Here is a 24,170-nt window from a genome sequence, read left to right as displayed (position 1 = left end):
GTTGAGGCTAGCCCGCATTCATCCTAGATAACCTTCCTAATTGGGCCTAGTGCTTCTTATGATTCGCCGAATAGCCGACAATTACCCGATAGGCGAACTGCTCACGTGATACCCCTTTAGCTAGGCATAGCACCCATTTCGGCAGAATTCACCAAGTAGCTACGTACGGTCTAGCAATGGTTAAATTGAAGTTGTGGATAGGGTCGGTTAAGTGGAACCATAGAACGAGCGGAGGGTCTCGTCAAAGGCAAAATGACAGCCTCGAGACACTAACAGGCCTTTCTGGGAACTTTACTGGAGCGCTGGGTCTCCGTAGAGATCTTGACGATGGGGCACCAAGGCACGGGCTTGGCCGGAGGCATTGTCATCACCACACCTTATCTCCGCTGAATGACATGGCATTAAATCAGCGATTCATGTCACTCTAGTCATCTCGCGATCTTCAAGTCAATGCCAGCTGCTCATAAATTTTGCCCAGGCCCAGACCAAATCCAGTTGCCTTTCAATTAATTTCCTGGTTGGTACACGAACCTGCCCTGCTCTATCGTCTTCCACCTCCGCCGCATAATGCCGACAGATTACAAATTTGAGGGCTGGATCGCCTACGACAAAGACTCTGCCAAGGGCAACTTGCAATGGGGCACCTACGAGCCTAAGCCATTCCTCGACACCGACATCGACATCGCCATCACCCACTGTGGAGTTTGTGGCAGTGATCTAAGCCATCTAAGGTCGAGTTGGAAACCGGCCGATTATCCTCTTGTCGTGGGCCACGAGATTGTTGGCCATGCCGTGCGTGTCGGCAAAGACGTCAAGAACGTCAAGGTCGGCGACCGTGTAGGTGTCGGCGCCCAGTCTCTGAGCTGCCTTGAGTGCAACCGATGCACCCATGACCAGGAGCAGCACTGCAGAAAGACCGTCATCACCTATGATGCCAGATACCCTGACGGTAGCAAAGCGAATGGCGGCTATGCCAAGTACTGGCGAGGCAGCTCAGAGTTCGTTTTCCAGATCCCTGACGGTCTGCCATCCGAACTGGCCGCGCCCCTTCTGTGTGCTGGCATCACCACCTACACCCCGCTCAAAGAAAATGGAGCCGGGCCGGGCAAGCGAGTCGGTGTTATCGGCGTCGGCGGATTGGGCTCGTTCGGCATTTTGCTGGCAAAGACCCTCAGGGCAGACAGGGTGGTGGCCATATCGCGAACATCACTCAAAAAAGAAGATGCCCTCAAGATGGGCGCCGACTCCTTCATCGCCACTGCAGAAGAAACGGATTTCGCAACCAAGTACGAGAGTACTCTGGATCTCATAATCTGCACAGTATCTGGCCCCAACCTGCCCATTGCCGACTACATCTCCATGCTAGACGTCAACGGCACGCTGATTCAGTTGGGTGCCCCAGAGGATCCGATCCCCTCTTTTAGCGCATTTGCCCTCCTCAGAAAGAACATCAAGCTAGGCGGCAGCTTGATCGGTTCAAGGAAAAACATCAGGGAGATGCTTCAATTAGCAGCCGACTCCAAGCTCACCGCCTGGGTCAACGTTAGGCCTATGAGTGATGCAAATGAGGTTGTTGTGGATATGGCGAATGGCAAGGCTAGATATAGATATGTCTTGGAAAACAAGGAGTGATCAGTGTCTTGGTCGACGCCAAAGAAGATGCCTCAGACAAAAGTGATGAACTGGCACAGCCTGCAGCTAGCGAGCTAAGTTTAAGCTAGATACGAGCGATGTGGCGATTAATATTAGGCCTAGGGTATAGAGAGAGACTCATGCCAGGGTCACAAAGTAAGAAGCGGTTATTGGTGGTGTGTATGTTAGTTCCCTTCTTAACACCGCTTGGCGATGCCCTTGGCTGAAGTGTTTCCCATCTATGCTTAAATGGCTGGGATCAGGCTTCCCCTTTCATCAAACCCCATGACTCTGTGGCTGGCCTGTGTTGATATCGCTATATAACCTTGCACGAAGGTACATACAGTACCATTTTTGGCCACTCTAAGCTTCAGCGAGGAGCCGAAAATCGAGCGGCGCGAACTAGCATGAAGGCAGCCTCGGAACGGTATCCAACTGGACCCCGTTGACACCACCGCGCCCCTCGGTGGGTGCCTGTTCCCCATAGAGACAGGGATATTCCATTGCTTGGCCTCAGCTTTTGTCAACGCCACCGAAGTTGATCCGGGGGTGGCTTGTGCTGGCATTTCCCATACTACACAGCTTCGTTATTTGCTTTTTTCGTACCAGCGAGGTCGCCTGCTTGGGCTCTGGATTCCTAGGGTCGGACGACGTGTCTTGTCAGCTCCGAGTGATCGGGACCAATCGACGAGCTCTCCGATCAGCTTGTCCACATTGTTTCGGGCTTTCCGATCATCCGCGACGTATATGGAAATTCGTGACCTGATGTTCGATTGCCCTCACCCCTCTGTCCCCCTTTTTTCGTCCTTGCTTCTGTGCAATTGCGCCCCACAGCTCGATGACTGCATCGGATAAAAAAAAGAAAGGAAAAAAAAAAAAAAACCAATGCGCATGGAACTGAATCTGATGTTCTTCTCGATCGCTTAGGATGGACGTCAGTGCTAGACATATCGGGGCGGACTGTATTTCGCTCCGGGAGCGATCTGTAGACCAGCTGTGGCCCTCCAGTCTGCGAACTCACTGAGTCGGTTATATATATACCGTGTTTCCATTCCCTTTACAGCGTGAGTTCAATGCGCTTGTTTTAAGCACATCAGGTTATCCCTTGGGACTACTGGCCTGGGCCCAACCCTTTGACATAGCACGTCAATTCATTTAGAGAATGAAATCTTTTCATCCAGTTCTTTTCGCGCCCATTGGTTTCATCTTGCCCCTTCACTTTGACAAATCCACAGGAGCTGTGATCCGGCTCTGGATATCTCGGACGCCAACCCGTGAGCCTGCCGTTCGCAATCATTCCTCCACCGTCCCCAAACCCTTCACCCCTGTTGGCCTCTGGAAACAATCCTATATGACCTCCAGCCTGCCGTTGATTAAAACACGGTACACTATCATGGCCCACTCATCTCCAGCCCCTGCAGTTGCCCCAGAGAACACCGTCGCCCGCATTCATCGGGCCACGCGAGATAACCGAAGTCTGTGGTATCACCTGATGGTTCTTCAGCAGCCTATGCAAGCTCGAGCTTGTACTCCTGGAGAAGTAGGTAAGTGCTCAGCAACAGCCTCGGCTCATCCGCGAGAGTTGCATCAGACCCTGGGGTGCTGACGTCAACCAGCCAAAGGTCATAAACGTTGCATTGATCCTCCGCCCGTTATTAGCCTTCGGGTCATTGAGGGCCCTTCTGTTGAGCAAGGCAATGACATCACGTCGGACTACAATGCCAGTTTTTTCCTACAGGCGAACATCGAAGATGCTCTGCCTCCCGTCGCCCGTAAATGTACCCAGACTCTCACCAGCGCCGACCCTCGTCCATTATTTGGTGCTCGCACTTCTGGAATGATGCATCTAGATCATCCGACGAAGGCAGGCTACTTTACTTTCCCCACACTCGCTGTCGACGAGAAGGGCTGGTATCGTCTATCATTCAGCCTGTTTGAGATTATCAAAGAGGAAAGAGATCTCGACATGGAGTCCCCTTCCAGAGATTTTGCCTGTGGTGCAGATTATCGGATGAAGATCGAGACCGCTCCCTTCAATGTTTATACGCCCAAGTCGTTTCCTGGTTTGATGGAAAGCACCGAGCTCACCAAAACCATATCAGACCAGGGAGGTCGACTCAGGATCCGACGACATGCTCGCTCGAAGAAGCCAGCTGGCAAGAGGGCCGGTTGCTACCGTAACAATATTTCCAACATCACAACAAATCCTCAATATACAACATCTTCGAGCATACGGCTAGGGCATGCCTTGCTCACAGAACCTAGAATGCAGCCTCCCGGGGTATCATCAGAGGCAACGGGTTTCGTGGAGCAAACTGCTCCCTCTCGAGCTACCAGCGGACATATTCCGCTACCAACCTCGGCCTCACTGGATCGGTTAGTAAATTCGAGAGGTCTGCCCAGTGGTCCCTTGTGTTCAGATGACTGCATCCGGATCAATGCTCATCTGTCCCCCTTATCGCCTGCCGCAAAGGTTCGGGCCCTGGCATCTCGGGCACCCCTCAAGATACCCTCTCTGCTGTCGCCAGCACTGCCGGAGGGGACATCTGGCAACCCTTCCTCCGTGCCTCGCTTAGCCCCGACATATGACTAAGGCTTCCAGTTAGCCCTGCTGGCTTGCAAAACGGCTTGTACCGTTCTATATCTACTGTTTCGAAAATACTACCGATCCATCATGTTGAATATGTGGTAGAAGAAAGCTATTGGGAGCTGCTGGAAAGGAAGGGATTTGCCACAGGAACATCGTCACCTATCGCCACAGGCTGACGATGCAGGTACTCTAGTTGATTCCACCAAAAGGCATCAATAGCCTGCCTTCACCCTCTAGGAAGGTGAGAAGAGCAATGAATACGCACAATTCACTTCAAAATCTAACACCACTGGTCTGCAATAGATGAAGGGGGTGCATTTCAACCATCCCTTCTGCCCCCACGCTTCAACCTTCTGAGGTTTAGTCAATGGGTAGTCCAGCAAACCCGCTGCAAAAAGACACAGGGAACGGTCCGTTCCGAAGATAGACAGCAAGAAATATCTGCACCACCTCCGTCAATGTCCGACTCGGAACTAAAGAGAGGTCAGAGCCCCGTCAGTAAATCAACTGGCTGAGCGGTATTGAGCAGCATAACCATCTTATTCCCATGTGAGATCATCTCAGACACCCATGCTACAATGAGAAGTGCCATGACAACTCATTATCCGCGTGTACCCCAAGGGTTCCGCCTCCCCGATCTACTGCGGGGTGCATCGGCTGTCAGACCGAGCCTCTGTTACGGGGAGCGGAGCCGGAAGCATGTACTGCATCGCGGCGGAGTCCACCCCTTGTCGTAGACCGACCATCCACGCGGCGCCGAAATTGTATTATAACCGGGTCGGCACACTCTTGGTACGGCATGGCGGTGCCTCTACCCTTCAGTTGGTCGAGAAAGATCCGCACAGCGGTCCGGCCTTTTCGATAACCCTGCCTCGGCCATGCCGACTTGGCTACGTCCTAATGCCATGGCCCTCTTCACGCAGGTCTTGATCCTGGCCAGCTGAGCAACCATAAGTTTCCCTATCTATATTCCCCATCCTTATCATCGCCGCCCCCGGACTCCATCCTTCCACAGCTAAGCTCAGAAGAATGTCATCGTCCCCTGGCTTGTTTCGGCTGAACGTAGTTACGACCCGCTGGGCGGGGGGGTAGTGCTTTTCTCGCTGCCACATGGCAAGGTCGATGCGTGATGTTATCCAAGTCCTTGGCTTGATGATTTACAAGATGCGCCATCCTCCCTTTCCGTAGGTCAACAGGTGCTGAGGAAAGGATTCGTGAAGTGTCAGGATCTCGAGGTTGAAGCTGACCTCCGATTGTGGTTAGCGTCGCTCTTCCATGTGAGATGCGTGACATGGGCCTCTCTTTTTCTTCTTTTCTTCCCTCGAACTGATTCGCCCTGACCCTGATAGATACGTCCTTCCTTATTCCCCTCCCAATCCCAACTGTATCATCGTCGACTCCCTTATTGAGGCTCTCCTCGGTCAACTGAAATCCTGAGTGCCGGGTTACCTCCACGGGCGGCGTTGTGTGTATTTTCTAGATATTCTATCCTTGGTCTAGTGCCTGGTGGTGTTGTACGGTGTCATCTCCAGTGCTAAACCTTGCTGCTTTAATGTATGAGGCTAGTTGCTTATCCGGTTCTCTCGTAGATGCCTCGATTCTCAATTGTGACTTACAGACCATCCGAGAATATCCGACAGAGCTGCTCGCGAAGCAGCAACCAACTCTTGATACGCTTGGGAGGGACGGCCATATGGCTGAAGCAGACGATTGCAGGGAGAAGAGTTTTGATCCGGGGAAACCACGTAGAAGATTGCGAGGGGGTGTCTGCTCTCAAAATGGCAAGGATTAGATCCCAAACTAGCCCCAGGATGGTGAGGCCTGGCACGGCTTGTAACACGGATCCACGGCGGTGACGCCGATGTGGCGTTGCGGCTCTCGGAATTGCCGTGACTGCTAATGGCCTAACGCTGTGACCCCTGTCGCTTGGGGAGGGTTCGTTGTTTCCGAATCGTCTGATGATTGCTAAATGTTGTTCCGGCAGCACACGCTTGCCTGCTGTTTACAACCTGAACATCGGGATCTCGCTAACAGGGTTGGTTAACGAACGGCTAACTGAACAAAGAGCATCATCTCACCGTCCCTGTCGCCGAAATCCCTGCCGAGTTTGTTGAAATTGTGTGGGTGAAGAGTTTTATCCCACCCCGGGAGAGCCAAGTGCCCAACGAACGGTTTCTCCAACCCACGAGAGTCGCACGGGAGGACCCGGATTCCGCCGTACGACAGTGTCTGCAATCTTGCTGTTAGTTCGTATTTTGCCTGATACCTACGTGTCACATACAGAATTTTAATGTACAGTTGTACACCTACCAGCCGATCACCTTATATGCTGAACTAGAAACCCGCATGGAAGGTTTATGTAGCTAGTTTTCTGTCTACTTTGGGTGAGACAAATGGACACCTTATCTCTAGCCATTTATCTGCCACTAGGTCACGCTCACCCCTCCTCGCACCACTTAACTGTGCCATTCTATCCGTCAGTCCTCCATCACCAAGGACAACCCCTCACTTGAATGTGCCCCGATAGAGGGTCAACAACGGTCGCTAAGGAGGATGAAGCGATTTCAGAAAAGAGTTATAACCCCCGAGCCTGGCATTGGTTGCTCTGGATCTCGAGAACTGACGTCTGCATCGACAGATCTCACGAGGCAAGCCCCTCACCAAATCCAACAAGACGAACAAGCCATCCGGAGATGCAACTGTGTCTCTACCAACCGGAGCTTCATCCAGCAAGTCATCTCTATTAGAAGTTCCATCTCCCAGCCCAGTTTTGAACGATACCCGCATCAAACGGACACCCCCGCGTCCTGCTCGCCCTCTGCCTTTGACCCTATCAAGCATCGAACAGCCGAGCGAAATCCGGGATGAAGTTGCTTCGACAGGCGGTATTGAAAATACTAACTGCGATAATTCGGACCCGGAAGTACCTGAAACCACCAGTATTAGCCTAGGACCTGTCGTAAGCGGCTTGAGACCTTGATAAACGGGCATGTTACTAAATCTAACCTTAGCATTTTCCCCCACCGGATACCATGGAAGCGATACCTCATCACCTGACACTGCCGGGAAGAAGCCACGAGTTGCCCTCAACCCAGAAGGCAATAGACTGCCTGGATGCGATACCGTCGGTGTTTCTGATGCCCCAACAACGGCGAAACTCGTCCGGCTTTAACATACCCACTAGCAAAGAGCTAGAGCGTCTTCCGAGCATCTACGACGTGCCCCCGAGCCAACGGTATGACCTTGTCATGCAGAAGATCGACCAGTGCAATATTATCTTCGACTTCAACGACGCGAACAGCCATGTGGAATCCAAGGAGATCAAGAGACTTGTACTTCACGAGCTCCTCGACAGTATTACTTCTAACACACGATTCATGAGGCCATACATGTACTCGAAAGTATTCAACATGTTGGCGAGAAATATTTTTCGACCTTTACGACCACCAGTGTCGAATACCCCGTCTGGAGTCTTCGACCTCGAGCTGGACGCGCCAGTTTTCGAGGTTGCCTGGCCCCACATCCATATCATATACGAGCTCTTCTTGTGCTTCATAAGGAGCGACGATTTCAAGACAGATGTTGCCAAGGATTTTGTCCAACAGGGCTTTGTGCTCCAGCTTCTAGAGCTCCTCAATTCTGAAGATCCCCGCGAGCGAGACTATGTGAAAAACATCCTTCACTCCATTTATGTCAAATTTTCTACTCTACGATCTTTTATTCGGCGGTCTATCAACCACATTTTTCTCCAATTTACATACGAGACACAAAGGTTCAACGGCATAGCTGAACTACTGGAAATTATGGGCTCTATTATTGCCGGCTTCTCCATACCCCTGAAAGAGGAGCATAAGACACTCCTGAATTGTGTCTTACTCCCCCTCCACAAACCTACGATCCTAGGCAGGTACCATCCCCAGCTGTCCTTCTGTATCGTTGGATTTCTGGAAAAGGATACAACACTTGCTGAGTCTGTAAGACGACTGGAATTACCTTTTCGTTACAGCATTCTAACTAGTACAGGTAATCCTCAGACTGCTACGTTTCTGGCCCAAAGTCAGCAGCACAAAGGAGATCCTCCTCTTGAATGAAGTCGAAGACATCTTCAAAGTCCTGGATTCTGCCGAATTCTTCAAAGTCCAAGGACCTCTCTTCCGCCAACTTGCCAAATCCATGACTAGTCCACACTACCAAGTTGTCGAGCGTACATTGTGCTTATGGAACAGCGCACATTTCTGCGAGCTCGTCACCGATGGTGCGGAGGTTATCCTTCCAATCATGTTTGGGCCTCTTTTTGAAAACTACGAGTGTTATTGGAAGAGGTATAGTAGACCCAACTCCAGGTGTTGGCAGACTTGTTGCTTACATGACCAGAGCGATTCGCAGTAGGGTGTGTGATATCCTGGACGCATTCAAGGAGGTCAGACCGAAACTATATAACGACTGTGCGGTCTTCTACGATCGGCAGAGAAACGGAGCGGTCATGCACGAAGCAATAAGGAAGCGGAAATGGGCAATTCTGACTGAGAAAGCCAACCAGAGAAGTGAATCATTGAGAAGAACCGAATCTTGACTATTCAAAGCCATTCTAAATTCTTACCACGAATTGGCGTTATGCCGTACGGGTCAGATTGAACAATGAGATTATGTGCTTAGTGCGCCCAGTTTAGAGACCTGGCAAAAGCACATGAACACGTGAAAAGCAATTCTCGAAACCGCGGACTCGGTAGTAGTGAGCGTCTCAACGATAGATGACATGGACTTTGTGACTTAGTAAGTGGCGAGTGCTTCAGATGTATAGACTGGAACCGAGTTCGCTCAAACTAGTACTCATTGCCTTGTCTGTCCCTAACAACTGAAACGCCTGGCTTGCAGGAGGTCGGGTTTTGCGGCTCGTCGGTTGGGGTGCACATTTTAGGCTGAGCAAGCGAAAGACTTCTCAGTACAATCTCCCAAGCTAAAATTCACCTGCCTTTGTCCTAATGTAAATATCCGTGGAGTTACGAGCCATTTCCTTTTGTATGACCTAAGAATCCGGCCCAGAACCACAGTAAATTGAAGTACGTGGGGGTAGAGCACGAACCACCGCCTGCTCAGGCGTATAAATATGTTCATTCTGCATGAGTGTCGTGAAGGCCGTTCCCGTTCATCCCCGTTCCCCTCTTGTTTTCATACTCAGCGCCATGCTCGGACATCGAAGTGACTTCAGTAATGATCCAGTCAATCCTGCTGTGTCCGAGGAACTTTGGAGAGCTTTCCACAAACCAGGCTACCAGCAGTGGAAGATGATCCCTACGATTCCAACGCGCACGGAATCGTTGCGAGCGTTTTGTACGCCATCTTCGCTATCATCGGCATCATTCTCTCTTTCCTCATCTCTGCTGGTACCATGAACACTCCAATCGCACGGTCGGAATTACCCTGGGGTGCCTCGCATCCGACAAACTTCAGCAGCATTCAGACGATATCATGTTTAAAGCCCTCGTTGCCGGCAGTGTCTATGACACCCGTATCAACAATTATGGGATGAACTGTGATCAGAAATAATTCCTTATTCAGGCTAGTATTGAAGTTGTACGGGTGGAATGTCCCTTTGACGGTAGGTTATGCCTGTCCGATGTCCTTGGACTCCAGATAACAAGAACATCACTTTTCTCGAGGCAGGCACCAATTCTTCTTACCATGAGCCACTACCTTTCTTGCCGTACGGCTTCTTTAGATCCCCTGACGCACCCATTTAACAACTAGACGAGGCGATGGGGTTCATTGATAACTGTAAAATAGCTTAATTTTGATGACCCTTCCAGCAGTGTAGAGACCAATATATCGATGCTAATGAACACCAAGAATGGGCCAGGGCCTATTTCAACGAAAGTTCGGGTTTCATAGCATACCAAGAGGGCTCGTAGCGGGGCCTCGGCCAAAGGTTTGGCCGGTTCTTGTTCCCGGTTCTTCGATGGGGAATAACCACTCTCACAGGCTCGCCCGTAACACCTAGTAATAGCACAATAAATAAAAGAGACATTATTAAGGTTTATAGCAAGCATAGGATTGACTAGCGTGTATGGATAGAAAGTATGTAATTTATTAAATTACGAGTGATCCTTTACATATTAATAGTAGTAGGTGGTGGGGTGGCCTCCAAGTATCCGCCCGCAATCTTTACGTTCTAGTTAGCCACCCCCACAGGTGTCATACACAAAAGTGCCTGACCAAGCTAGTCAAGGTAGCCTATGTTAGCCTCAGTCGTTCCGTATAAGATGCTTCAGGTTACATACCACGGGTAGAACACAGCAGCGGGCTCGCTGACCAGTGGCCGCACATATCTGACTGAACGAGTCTGGGTCTGTCGGGGTCTCGGTTGCTAATACGTTGATCAGTCTAGAACTTTCAACCACGAGGGCGAAGCACAACTTACGGGAATCGCACTCCGCGTCCACCACTCCTAGGCCATTAACCGAACAACATTGAGGGTTTCCGTATAAACTATCCGGGCAAGGCTCATAGGAAGTACCCGTTTCAGCTGGAGCGTGAGTCGATTCCAAGCTGTCCGAGGGTGCCTCAGTCGAGCCACTTGGCTCGCTGAGGTCAGTGGAGGCTGGGCTAGGAATCGACGTCATTTCAGTTGGTTCGGTTGGCTCGGTGTTTTCAGTAGAAGCTGGAAGACTAGTAGATTCTGCCTCGGTTGATTCGGCTGGTTCGGTGTTTTCAGTAGAGGCTGGGCTAGGAATCGACGTCATTTCAGTTGGTTCGGCTGGTTCGGTGTTTTCAGTAGAGGCTGGAAGACTAGTAGATTCTGCCTCGGTTGATTCGGCTGGTTCAGTGCTTCCAGCTGAGGTTGGGAGAGAAGGTGAATCCAACCCAGTAGATACGCCTGACCCTGTGCTTTCAGAATCAATTGGAAGGGAGGAAGACTGAACCGCTTCAGCAGTTGTAGCCGATGTCGGGAGTGAAAGAGACTCGGCCGGCTCGGTGCCTTCAACTGAGGCTTGGAGGGAAGTGGATTCTGTTTCAGCAAACTCGACTGACGTGTTGGTGTCAGTCGACATGTCTGTCCCGGGGCCACTAGAGCCATCAGTAGACGTATTGGTGCCGCCATTGGAGCTTGTTGAGGTATTGGCGTCAGTGTTGGCCGAAGCACCGGTCTCAGTCATAGCTTCGGTCGAGTCAGTCTCGTCCCCATCACCAGACACGTCAGTGCTACTGGGAGAATCAGTCTGAATGGACTCTCCTTGGCTTGTAGGAGCAGTTGTCTCATCCACGTTGGTGACAGGAGAGTCTGTAGGGCCTTGCGTGTTTTTAACTGTTGCTGAGCTCCCGTTGTTATCGCCTGTGGCAGTCGTGGAAGCATCCTCCACTGAAAACACTTGAACGATGACAGTGCCTAGGTCACCATCGTCGGTTGGTTGGTATGTCCTTGTGACAGTACCATCAACACTTCCTTCCGAGGTTGTAGTGATGGTGGTGTAGTGCGTAGTTGATGGAAATTGGGGTCCTGTTGTGCTGCCCCCACTGGATGCAACAGTAACTTGCGGCACTTCGACAACAACGGTGCCCAAACTTCTACCGTCACTTGGGGGGTGGGTTCTCGTAACAGGGCTATTGTTAGTGCCTCCAGTGGTAGTGACTGTGGTATACGCCTCAGTAGATGACAAGGGAAATTCGGTGTTTCTACTGCCGCCGGTAGCATCAGGGTTTGAAGCCAGTTCGATGACAATCGTGCCAAGGCCATCAGGGTCGGTCGGAGGATATGTCCTCGTAACGGGGCCGTTGTTGCCGTTAGTATCAACAGTCCGGGTTACGGTAGTATAAAGCCCGGAGACTTCGACATCGTCCTCGGTATCGGTAGGTGTGGAGGCTCTGGTCGTTGGCGGTACCTGGATGATCACAGTACCCTGGCCGTTGGGATCCTTCGGGGGATAAGTTATCGTAGTTGAACCGTCATTGGCATCACCTGGACCAGCGGTTGAAGTGATAGTGATGAACTGCCCCTCGAACGGATTACCGCTGAAGGCGCTGCTTATGATATATCAGTCAAAGTATTCAACGACACGAGAGTCCAACTTGAACGAACCTTGTGACTTGGGTTACACTCGTCGAGGTCTCGGTTAAAACGGTGCGGAGCGACACGGGAGCATCGGTAATATGAAGGACCAGATCGTCATTGATGACAAGGTCGGTGTTGGCAGGAACGAAAGTGTCGACGAGAATGGGCTGCAGGACTTGGAACTCGATAGGCTGGACGTTGAGGCCGATGGGGCATATTTCGTCAACCGGGGGAGACCCCATTGTTTGGGCAAGCACAGAGCCCATGTGCGCTAGAGACGCAGTGGTTGCGACAGCTCTTTCAGGTTGCATGGTGATAAAAGAATGTGTCTGGCAGGAGGGAAACGAATGATTTAGAGGTGACTATGGTCTGCTTGATATTGAGGAAGGGCACCAGAACAGGCGATGGAGTCTGCACATATATACTTGGAGATGGAACTAGGGGTTGAGAGTCCGCGTTGACCTTGACAATGCGTGAATGACTCTAACAGCATTTCTCCTTTTCTCCTGAAGGAATGTCCCGAATGACTTCTGCACTGCGGGTATTCCTGTGGGAAATTGGCTCAGCTAACTTCCCTAGTCCTCGACAGAAGCAATTGATGTCGGTGGAATGTTTACCGGCAGCTGAATAGAGCTACTTAAACGAAATGAGAAGTGATAAGCATACACGGTGGAGGTTATCGAGACAATCCTATCCCGGTAGCAGCGCTTGCGTAGTTGGCGATTTCGGCCCGATTCTATTGGGCTGTCCGACTAGGGATTCTCTTTGGTTCACCTCTACTTCAACTCCGAAGTTTGGATAAGGATTACTGGCATTTATAATTTCCCGTTGCAATTCTAGCTCAGCTGAGTGGTGTTCAACATGTGAAGCCATGGAATAACACTTGGGCAGAAAATGACGAAGCACTGCGTCTATATAATCTAGCAGACGGCCTCTTCTCTCGCCGCTTTGTTCACTTGACATAGTACACATTATCGCACAAGTTACACTCGTTCCTACATTAATATTGCCCCTTCACTCGTTTCAAGATGCAGACTTTCAAGTCCTTTGCCCTCTCTTTTCTTCTGACCGCGGGGTCTACCGTCAGGGCCGACACGACTTCATGTGTGACTTCGGTCAATACCCTTCCCACCATCACCAGCACCATTACTGGAAGCACCAGCACCTGGTCTGGAGGCACCCCTGGTCTTGATCACCAGACGAGCATCGTGTACACTACTCAGTACCCTGAGTTTTGCTCTACTGGGCTGCGTATGCATACCTACGTCATAACTGCGTACTGCTCCAAGGCCGAGTGCTCTCCTCATACCGGCGTTCCCCCTGGTTTCACCTCGACTGTGGCTGTCTGCTCGTCCTGCGGCCATGAGCCCATCACCGCGACGCTCACTGTGCCGATTGTCGAAGCCGCCCCGACCGGGGAGGTTGCCCACGGAGGTTTCGCTGGAAACCAGAAGAACATGCCTATTCCGTCCAGGCCCGACGCCTGCACCACATGCGGCGCCCAAGAGAACAGTCCTCATGGGTCACCCCAGACAGTGCCTATTCCCTCAAACCCGTCTATCAAACACCCCAATCCTGGGGCTGGTGGCTCCGCACCCATCCCTGAAAACGAGAAAGGCATGCCTGTCCCTACAGCTAGTGGCCCCGGAGCTAGCCCTGCAAAGCAGGGAAACACACATATCCCGTCGGGGGTTATTGGCGGCTCCCCAGAGAATCTTCCCGAGGAGCCGTCATTTGTGATGGGATCTGGGTCTTCGCAGCCATCTGTCAAGCACCCTGCTGCTGTAACTGGCGGTCCTGGAGCTGTCCCTGAAAGTCAGACAGACATTTCTCTCCCATTGGAGCCCAGTCCCTGTTCCACAAGCCGTGCCGCCAACAATCTTCCCGACGAGCCGCCATCCGGCTTCTCACAGCCATTTGCCAAGCAGCCTGCTCCTACGGCTGGCAGCTCCAGAACCCCACCCGAAAGCGAGGGTCATAATTCCCTTGTCTCAGAGTCTAACTCCTGCAAAACTTGCCAGGGTTCAGGTAACATCGCCAGTCATCCCTCATCTTGGACGGTATCCGTCTCGTCACACCCATCTGCCGACGGCCCGACTTCTCCGGCTGTAGGCCCCGAGACGACTGGTCCAGCTGTGGTTACCGGCGCTGCAATCAGCAATGTCAATGGTCGTTTCGAGCTTGGCGTGGTTTTTGGACTGGCATTGGTTGTGATTGGCGTTGCAGTCTGAACAGGCTGTGTCGGGGAGTCGGTCATCAAGCAAAGAGTAGTTTCTACCAGAGACCATTTTAACGTAAATAGTTCCAAGGCTTGGAGGGGCATTTAAGCTCTTGTCTCCCTGCCGATTTCTGTTTTAGTTAGAAAGCCGATGATCACTCTATCCTCGCTGTACCAGAGCTGAATAAAACGTGGTTGTCGTCTTAATTGAGTTATGTCTAAGACATTGTCAGGCATCGATCGACGGTTGGAGGACGCCCCTGCCGCATACTTGAATTAGTCTATTAGTCCATCCTGATGTATCATAATCTGGTGTCGCCGGTTAGCCGGGCTTCTGGGATGATCCCTGATGGCATGCTTTCTTCCCGTGCCTTGTGCGTCCACAGGACCCACCAAACGTCTGCATCCCGCTCACTCATTGGGCAGTTAGGCTGATCTATGACATTCGTGACTGTTCAGCTATCAACTGCCAAGACTGTTCCAGATGAATTGACTCTGGGTTTTGTCTGAAATTACAGGCGGGGGAGGCTTGAGAGGGATGGGACAATTCCAAGACCTGGGGCCAGCCACAATCGGAGCTTTTACAAGCCTTCACACTTACGTCAGGAGCGTACGCGTAGAGCTGAAGGGCATTCCAAACTCCAAGTCTAGGTAAACTTCGGCGACTTCAGCGTAACCCTATGCGTCGAGAGCTGAGTAGGACATGCTCAAAGGCACGAGAACGAAATGATGAGTTTTTGAGAAAGGCACAAGGGGACGGCAATCTGGCAAGTATAAAACCACCAGTAGGTCCTCCAGAGAGAAACAGATTTTCACCATCATCAGAACAACTACCACTTCAGCAAGCAGGCACCTTTCACACCACACTCATCTACACCTCAAACATCTACACCTCAAAACATCATGAAGTTCTTTTCTGTCCTCTCCCTTCTCTTCGCTGGCGCTTCCGCGATGCCTGCCGCTGCCGTGGCCGACTACGACGCCTGTCCCGATGGCGGTCTCTTCGGTAACCCTCAGTGCTGCGGTGTTGATCTCCTCAACGTCATCTCCATCGATTGCCGCTCCCGTAAGTATCACTCAGACTTTCCGAGCCGGACTAGCTAACAATGTGCAGCTGTCGAGGTCCCAAAGGACGCCGCTCATTTCGCCGCTATTTGTGCCAAGTCTGGCCAGCGCGCTCGTTGCTGCGGCGCCGCTGAGGTTGTAAGTGAACCCCGTTGAGCCGCTTGTTTCGAGTTTGATGGCTGACATGCTGTAATTCTCCTTTTAGGCCGACCTTGGTCTCCTTTGCCAGAAGCCCGTTGGCGTCGCTGCTTAAGCCTTTATTCGAGCGCCAAGAGGTCCACAGCTTGCTAATAGTACTACTGCCAACGGGGACTTGGTGCTTATCTGGGGTTGGAAGTTGAGCCAGCAATGGTGTCATGTGACAGGGGAATCAAAGCTACACGTACGGTTCAATCTGCAAGACAATAATATGAACTTGAAATGTAGTCTAGGTTAGATTAAATTAAATTGGATATCTTATGGTCCTTCAAATGTTAGACCATTGTCGTGAAGGGTATTCCCGTACTTTCTACATTTCTGGGTTGCTGACTGGTTAACAACCGAAGCTTTGTGTTCGCAATAGTCATAAGGAAGAAAGAATGGTAACCTAAATAGACATGCGAGAGATGGGGGATCTATTGTAATATGTACTGTTATTGCAAGTGGCCTCGGGTCAAAGAGACGGCATATCATAGAGAAAGCTGTGAAAAAGACGTCTGGAGCAGAAAACCTAGCTTGGACCCGTACTCGTCAAATGCTCCCAGAGTTCAGGCATAGCGTTGGTCGTGCTTGAGCCTTATCCCCTATGGTATGGTATTTCATTTTTAGCTCCCGTGGCCAGTGTCGGCCCACGGTATTTTAGGGTAGAGTCAGTGGCAAATTCGTGGATATAGGAATATATGTGAACGTGAGCGGGAAGAAAGTTAAGAACTGGGCTCTTGTAAGGCCCATGAATTCACGGCTCGGGGGAGATGAAGACAATTTTATCGAAGATAAAGAAGCTTCAATAGGCGAGCGGGCGGTCAGAGAACGACCCCGAGAACGAGAGGCAAACTGGCGTGGAGAAACTAGAAGACGCTAAGGAGAGTGTGAAAACAAAGCGAGGAATTTGCGAGTAGCGCCATTAGATCGACTTCACTGCGTGAATAGATTGTCAGTCCGCATATCCTGGGGTTTGTACTTATGGTGGACCAGGCCGATTCCGGCTTGTTGATCTTCACCGTTTCAGCTGCTCAAGGCGAAACACAGCCAATGACTAGGTTTAACTGACCCAAGTCACGGATTAGCTCTTCTTATCTTTGAGCTGAATGAGGTAGCTTCTCAGCTCACCTTGATAGACTAGCTAGGCTGGCTGGGTACACTCCCGCGAGATACCTACCCAGTTCCGCTAGTCAACGGGGTGGTGATTCAAGGGGAATTTAAACTTACCAATGCTCGCGCTGTAGCATCGAATACCCCACATTGTTTGTGACCAGTTTCAGTCCTCACAGCTAATCGAAATGCCTCGATCTGCATAGCAACGCGGCATTAGTTTGAGAGTCTATTGTTGCTCACTCCGGAGACGCTGAGCAGCAAAGATCAGCAGGCTCAACCAGCTTGATCCCACACATTACTAACGTACACCCCGATCAAGCCGGCAAGGGAAGGCAGCGACGGTGGCGACCACCAGAACACGATGTTTCTGGAGGTCAGTCCGTCCGTTCCCGCCCCCCAGATCCCATTCTGAGATCCACTGAACGACTTTCCAGTGCTGACATAGCTGGCTTTGGCATTTCCAGCTTTCAAACTTGCATGTAGGAGAACCATCATTTTCAATTCACTGTGGGAGGTATCTACCTAGAATCTACAAAGTTAGTCCGCGAGAGTACCGGCATGTCTAATTATACGGTTGACAGTAGAATCCTTGACTGGTCATGCTCGGGCAATCTCTCGACCATCCAACCAATCCAAGTACCAGTTAGCCATCATCATAATCTTTCTTCGCCAGCTTCGAGTCCAGAACAAGTTCTTGCTCCTCCGGGCACCAAAGCAAGCAAGTCGTAGTGAATGGAGAAGGTCCGCTGGCCACTATCGTCTACGCCCCGGCAGAAACAGATCCTCTGACCAAAGTCGACTCCCTCCACAGTAGCTTTGTAGTATGTCACTGGGTGGCCGGTATGTCTAACGGGCTCCTCTGCCAGGGTGAAGTCGAAGAGTCCACATGCTGCACTGGCCGAGCATGCGCGTTAATTTCCATCATCGATGATCCGCGGGGGTGAGGGGAGATGATGGGGAGGGGACGAACAAGGAGCGGCGTGTAAGGGCTGGTTTGTTCCGGAGAAATGATGATGACGTTGAACTGCGTAAAGTCAATATCTTGCAGAAGTGTGTAACCACCCCAACCGGTTCCGACAATAACGATTGATTCCTTGATGGCCATGTCGGCGAAAATTACGGTGACGGATGTTTGATTTGCCAACCAAGGGAGGGGAAACGTGAGCCTGAGAAGCTGAAACTCCGTGCATTAAGGAAAATGAGATATACCCTATTCGTATCTCGACTTGTTGAATGACTTTGACCTCTAATACCCCTCGATGACGACACCGGATGAGTTGCACATACCGATACCAGCGGGCTGCTGAATCCTGCAGGGTACTCTCAGCTGATGTTCTCGTCAAAGTCGGCCCGTTTTCATAAAGTCTATGCCCTCCCTCAGCTACCATGTCATGCCGGATAGCCAACCAGCTCTTCAAAGTGCATTCCTGCAAGTGCTATCGCATCCGGACGTGGAACACGGGTGCCATCATTGCACGATATCTACTTAACCGCTGAAGGCCATCCTTCCTCGCTTTCTTTCTAATTACGTCAACCAGACCTACTTTGTATCCTTTTCGTCCTGAATTCAATAACCTAGAAAACATGTCCAGCTTCCGACTACCATCCCCCGAAGGCAGGATAGTCGCCGTCCTAGGTGGTGGCGTCCTTGGGCGCCGAATCACATGTGCCTGGGCAGCAAGTGGCTTCGATGTTACCATACGCGACCCTGGCCCAGAGCAGAGAATCGCCGCTGTGCACTACTGCACTGCCAGCATGTCCCTCTATACCGACAACTCCGAGTCTGGAGACGTACAGGCCTTCGCTGACCTTAAACCTGCGGTAGAGAAGGCTTGGCTTGTGATTGAGGCCGTTCCGGAAAACCTTGACCTCAAAATCAAGACTTTCCAGGAGCTGGTGGCGCAGGCACCTTGCGATGCTATCCTCTGCAGCAACTCATCATCATACAAGTCTCTAGAGATAGTGAACAATCTTGGTCCGTCAGCGAAGAGGCGTATCCTGAATATGCATTACTATATGCCTCCAGATAACCGTGTCGTAGAGCTTAAGACGGACGGGGAAACGGATGAGAGTATCTTTCCCTTCCTGGTCAAGAAGCTCAGACGGATTAAGACGCACCCATACGTTGCCAAGAAGGAATCCAGGCCAACCTGGTCCATCATAGCAACTGGTCCAACGGCCTTTCCGGACCACATTTCGGTCCACAGATGGTCGATTTCTTCCGGATCGGCGACACCCTCGGCCATGATGTAGAGGGCCTCGCGCTTGATGGCGGCCCAGAGTCGGTTGAATATGAGGCCCGTAGACACCGTGTCATTCATCGAGGAGCATTATATCAAGGAGCGCAATCTTCCCCGGACATCTGTTGACTTCTTGAAAAAGTACATCGGCGCGGGGAGGCTCGGCACCAAGTCAGGGAAAAGAGGTCTCCTGCCTCCGGGTGGCGCAGTGAAGGCAGCCCCAGCAACATTCAATGTGCCCTGCTGTATTTCCTCGACATAGGCCTAACATCCGAGGACATCCTCCAGGCTGGGCAGCGCGGGAGGATCCTCGTTGGTGCCTCGGACGGTCGGCCCATGAAAACATTGGTGTCGAGTCAACGCACCTCTGACGGATTAGACATCTCCATATCTGCGGGGAAATTGTTTTGGACCAGTATGGGCATGCCAACTGCCAATGATGGCGCCGTCTACTCGTGCAACCTAGACGGAACTGATATAAAGGCGATCGTCCTCGAAGGAAAGGTGCACACGCCCAAGCAACTTGTTGTCGACAATGAGAAGCAGCAGCTATATTTTTCCGATCGAGAGGGGCTCCGAGTGTGGCGATGCAACTTCGATGGCCAGAATCTAGAGCTCCTCATTCAGACCGGTGACTACCAGGCCCTGGAGGAAAAGTTGGGCCAGACACGTTGGTGCGTCGGAGTTGCCTTCTCACACGCGACGGGCAAATTCTATTGGACTTAGAAAGGTCCATCAAAGGGCTTCTAGGGCCGCATCTCCCAAGCCAACATTGACTTTCCCAGGGGCCAAGACGGGACTAACCGTACAGATATCGAGTGTCTGTTTCAAAATTTGCCCGAGCCAATCGACCTTGAGGCGGACGGTACTCGCCAGGACTTGTACTGGACCGATCGTGGAGAACTGCCCCTGGGGAACAGCATTAACCGTGTCTCCCTAAAAGGGATCAAACCGGTATCGGCGTCGGGTATTACAAGCTCCCCTGGCAAGGACCAAGAGCTCGTTGCACGCAATCTTCACGAGGCCATTGGCATCAAGCTAGACCTTGTGAACCACCATATCTACACGACTGACATGGGCGGCGCCGTGTATAGATTTGATTTTGATGGTGGCAACCGGAAGAAGTTTTACGAAGGCTGGATCATTCACGGGCATTACTCTAGCCCATGTGTAAAACGAAACGTCTATGTTGGTAAAGACTTGTGTAGTGTACGCATGAACTCGATTTAAAAACAGAAAGGAAGTCCCTACTTGTCTCGGGACCGATGATGGCGACTCATAGCGGCATACTCGCGCACAGCCACCCAGCTTAAACATACTCCTAGATCCCATCTGCCCATGCGGTCTAAAGATTCTGCGTTGAATATAGTATCCCACTGTGGTGAAAATAAATGACCTGACGTACCGACGAACCCCCGATGAAATCTTACGATTTCATGGTACCAAATGGAACCCGGCTGGAATAAACAGAGCAGCAATTGTAGTGGGTTTTGGGCGGAATATTCCGTTATTGAGAGTTCGACATACCGAGGTAGCTGAGATGACACAACCCACTCCACCCACACGAGACTGTTTCGGATATGTCGTCGCACGCGTCATGGGACAGGCAGTTTGAGCTTTGCAATATCCTTAAAAAAGAAACAAACATTCCGCATGCGTCCCGCTACTTACTCTAACGGGTAGGACTACTCGAATAGGTAGGACTACGTTGGGAACAATTGCACCCGTCTTGTGTCTGCGGCGGCCGGATGGTACCTCCTTACATCTTTTGTTCTCGAGACTGTCGATTTTCCTGTCACGCTTCCTCTTCGTGATCTCAGTAAGTCGGGAAAAGGGCAGGATGCAGAGTACCAAAAGCCTTGAACTGAGGAACTTGGTGTCCACCAGTCAGACATTTAAACCCTAAATGCTTGTAGGCTTCATGAAACATAGAAAACATATAGGTTATAATCGCATCAGATCGTCGTTATAGCCGTGATAAATCATGGGATCACCCACGCCTATCATGACGTCGAGGCTCGGACAACTCGACATGTCGGGCTTTACGGCACCAAAGTCGGCATCACCCAGGCTCCAATTGGACATGGCCAGGCTTTGGAACGCGCCAACCTGCGGCTGCTGCATCATAGTGTCGTTGGGCACCGACTTGGGCACGTTCATGGTCGGCCCGGTGTGGCTACCCTATAGCCGGCTATCGACAACTTGGTTGGGTGTTCAGAAATATCATGGCTTCAAACAAGCATCAACATGTGTCTCCACGACCAGGCGTATTTTTTCTATTTTCTTCAAATGCTTTATCGTGGAAAACAATTCGCACCCTTGAATACTAACCCTTGTTGCGGTTAAGCAGTGTTGATGATGACTACGTGATAGCGTACCCATAGTGAACGGCTGTGCCTCGGCGAAATACGGCGCGTATCGGGGATCGTCGATGAAGTTGCCGGGGAAGCCTTTAGCAAGATTTCCAATCTGGGCAGAAACTGTATCTTGGCACCCCCCACAATGTCTTATTTCAGCTCGCTCCTGCACGTATGACACCCCGATCGTCAGGGGGCCATCATGCCCTGAGACATGAGTTCTTAAGTCCTGAAAACTTCAGCCCCCCTAGATAGACCTAATCATTCTTAATTAATCGCTTCCCTGCGATGTGCTGTACTGGACGAAGATTGCAGGGCACAAAAATAGGCGAACATTACCCAGCGCCTCAGAATGGACTGCCTGCTGCTTCTTATCTCATCTGCGCCGTGGCTCACTTTAATAAAACTCACCTTAGAGTTGGATACGTGGCTTTCCCCTGTTATGACAAAATATCCACATGCAACTCCTTCATCCTAAGAGTGTTGAAAACATAGCTTACGTAGAGAACGAACTGTATCAGGGAAACGGCCTATGCAAGGGTCAATCTTCAATGCCGGAATAATTTATCTCGTATGAGCCTATTCAAGTTGGCACCCATGTGTTGGAACTAGCAGCATCTAGCCTGTCGGTGCAAATAGGCTGAATCTGAGCTTCAAAAGAATCAGGAGCACCACTGTGTTTAATAAGAGCTTAACAACTTCGACAATATCCTGATTTCCGTTCACCAGTTAAGAGGCGGTATATGCAGCCTTAAAATTCCAAGACGATCTCTTGTAAGGAATCGGAACGCGTTCCTCGCAGAAAGACGGCGGCCGCGAAGTTGTCGAGGTGAGGGTGGCCCAGAGCGGCTTACAAGCCTTTGAGTGCTCCTGCCGCTTCAGCGTTGAAGACCTCTGTAGGCACTAAACGACCGGGGCCATCTAGAACTACCCAGCCATCCTATCGGATATTGTGCCCATAGCTGGCAGTTCTGTTTTTCGATAGGGAACCGTTCAAGTACATAATCAAGGCCTGCCGTGACACCAACTATAGTTATTGATGGAAAGATAGCACGGATTTTTATTATAATACTATTTGCAGCGGTGCTCCTTGATCGCTGTCGAAGTGTTGCAAGATAAGAACAAATAAACAAACAAACAAACAAAGTGAAGTTCAGCAGGACAGAGTGCGAATCATTTTGAACGGGAGGGACTTAATGATACGCAGTCACGCATTCCCGAGCCCACTGCTAATCCCACCTGAAATTCCTCTGCGTTGGTAGAGGCTGTCATTTAAAATGCTTTGATTTAGCCCTAATACCTAAGCTACGTGTACATTGTAAACTAAGACACAACATCTAGTCGCTGCCGGCATTCTTCTGTTTCTCTTCGAAATTTTTCCCTTTAAACGCACGGCCATTCTAAAACTGGCGTCCCCACGCAGTGCCATTGATTAGGCTTTGATTTGTTACATGATAACCCAGGTGACCACTACTACCCAATCGATAACCTTAGTGGCTTAAACTTGTTGCTTCAAGGTTCATTTCACACTTCACACGAGCTCTCTGTTGCGAAATCATCTCAGCGTCAACTACAGAACCACCATCAGGAGCGAGACGACGAAAAGTTTGCCAGTTAGCCAACCTTGGGCATGTGTGAGAATGGGACCAAGCCCGCTAGCGACACAGGGTCTACAGGAGGAACGGACCGAGGATGGTTTTCCATATACTCCCTCTCTTTCACAAGTGGTGAGCAGGAAACCCGTTCAGGCAACTTTGTCTGATCGCGGGATGCCAACAATCTCCTCATACTCAGGCCTCGACACAGCCTGTACCTTGCATATGGCATCGGTGTTACGCCATGGGCAATTGAAATATGAGGGTTACCATACAACACTCGAGCAGGAAGTTGAACGTCCGAAAACCACGTCGGCTGTATCTCGATTCACAACCTTCGGTTACCAATCCACGACATGGCATAAATCTACACGAACAACTTCCATCGATGACGGCTGCGGGACCGAAGGCGCGGCAGAGATCAAGCCTCATGGCAGATACGTAACGGTACCTCGTGCCATTCATCGGCGAAATGTGATTAAGGAACTCATCGATACGGAGACGGTATTTGCAAGAGATATGAGAATTTTGCAGCAGGTATACAAGGGGACCGCAGATGTTTGCCCGGCTCTCGACGCTCAGAGAGCTCGGTCAATCTTCCGTAATATCGACGATATCGTTTCCGTTCACATCTCCTTTCTTGCGCAGATCAAGAACGCTGTCATCAATGTTTACAACCCGGATCGCAATCAGCCACCGCTACATGGGGACGAGGCCTCTAAGCCCAACCAAAATCACCGCCATTTCATAAAAGTCGACGATGCTAACGACCGAGCCTCAATGGTCGGGTCTGTTTTCAAGCTCAACATGGGCAAGATGACCGCGGCACTCGAAGAGTTTTTCAAGCGAAGCGATCAAGTTGCGGAGCACCTGACAAAAATCCAGCAGGATCCGATCGTCAGGTTCTGGCTAGGCGAATGCAGAGAAGTCACAAAGCATCTCACTAGAGCCTGGGGCTTAGACTCGCTTCTGATTAAGCCTGTGCAGCGAGTTACTAGATATCCGCTTCTCCTTTCAGCACTCTTACGACACACTCCTCAAGATCATCCAGATTGGAAAGATTTGCTTGAAGCTAAGGAGCTTTTGGAAACTTTCCTCGTCAGGGTGAACACGAACAAGAGAGGTCTCCAGGC

General features: G+C 50.9%; 6 protein-coding genes across 6 annotated transcripts; 5 read left to right on the top strand and 1 right to left on the bottom strand.

Moving 5' to 3' along the window:
- Nucleotides 1-567: 567 nt before the first annotated feature.
- On the top strand, nucleotides 568-1,632 carry LRP88_14360 (NAD(P)-dependent alcohol dehydrogenase; the record flags this gene model as incomplete). The annotated part of the gene is made up of 1 exon (XM_083250705.1): nucleotides 568-1,632. One exon carries the CDS (start codon nucleotides 568-570, stop codon nucleotides 1,630-1,632), a length of 1,065 nt encoding a protein of 354 aa, XP_083093560.1.
- A 1,393-nt stretch (nucleotides 1,633-3,025) lies between these two features.
- On the top strand, nucleotides 3,026-4,221 carry LRP88_14359 (uncharacterized protein; the record flags this gene model as incomplete). Its single annotated transcript, XM_083250704.1, has 3 exons — nucleotides 3,026-3,176; nucleotides 3,249-3,800; nucleotides 4,106-4,221. The coding sequence occupies 3 exons, from the start codon at nucleotides 3,026-3,028 to the stop codon at nucleotides 4,219-4,221; spliced, it is 819 nt and encodes a 272-aa protein (XP_083093559.1).
- A 6,107-nt stretch (nucleotides 4,222-10,328) lies between these two features.
- Nucleotides 10,329-12,580, bottom strand: LRP88_14358 (fungal hydrophobin-domain-containing protein; the record flags this gene model as incomplete). Its single annotated transcript, XM_083250703.1, has 4 exons — nucleotides 10,329-10,382; nucleotides 10,501-10,586; nucleotides 10,641-12,241; nucleotides 12,297-12,580. 4 exons carry the CDS (start codon nucleotides 12,578-12,580, stop codon nucleotides 10,329-10,331), a joined length of 2,025 nt encoding a protein of 674 aa, XP_083093558.1.
- Nucleotides 12,581-13,297: 717 nt separating this feature from the next.
- Nucleotides 13,298-14,500, top strand: LRP88_14357 (uncharacterized protein; the record flags this gene model as incomplete). The annotated part of the gene is made up of 1 exon (XM_083250702.1): nucleotides 13,298-14,500. The coding sequence occupies one exon, from the start codon at nucleotides 13,298-13,300 to the stop codon at nucleotides 14,498-14,500; it is 1,203 nt and encodes a 400-aa protein (XP_083093557.1).
- Nucleotides 14,501-15,390: 890 nt separating this feature from the next.
- Nucleotides 15,391-15,805, top strand: LRP88_14356 (fungal hydrophobin-domain-containing protein; the record flags this gene model as incomplete). Its single annotated transcript, XM_083250701.1, has 3 exons — nucleotides 15,391-15,553; nucleotides 15,602-15,690; nucleotides 15,758-15,805. The coding sequence occupies 3 exons, from the start codon at nucleotides 15,391-15,393 to the stop codon at nucleotides 15,803-15,805; spliced, it is 300 nt and encodes a 99-aa protein (XP_083093556.1).
- A 2,624-nt stretch (nucleotides 15,806-18,429) lies between these two features.
- Nucleotides 18,430-19,098, top strand: LRP88_14355 (uncharacterized protein; the record flags this gene model as incomplete). The annotated part of the gene is made up of 1 exon (XM_083250700.1): nucleotides 18,430-19,098. The coding sequence occupies one exon, from the start codon at nucleotides 18,430-18,432 to the stop codon at nucleotides 19,096-19,098; it is 669 nt and encodes a 222-aa protein (XP_083093555.1).
- Between the last annotated feature and the right edge of the window lie 5,072 nt (nucleotides 19,099-24,170).

Source organism: Fusarium phalaenopsidis, assembly GCF_050370095.1.
Source record: "Fusarium phalaenopsidis strain FUZ10S chromosome Unknown contig_32338, whole genome shotgun sequence".
NCBI classification, from domain to species: domain Eukaryota; kingdom Fungi; phylum Ascomycota; class Sordariomycetes; order Hypocreales; family Nectriaceae; genus Fusarium; species Fusarium phalaenopsidis.
This window is presented reverse-complemented; position numbering and strand designations above follow the sequence as displayed.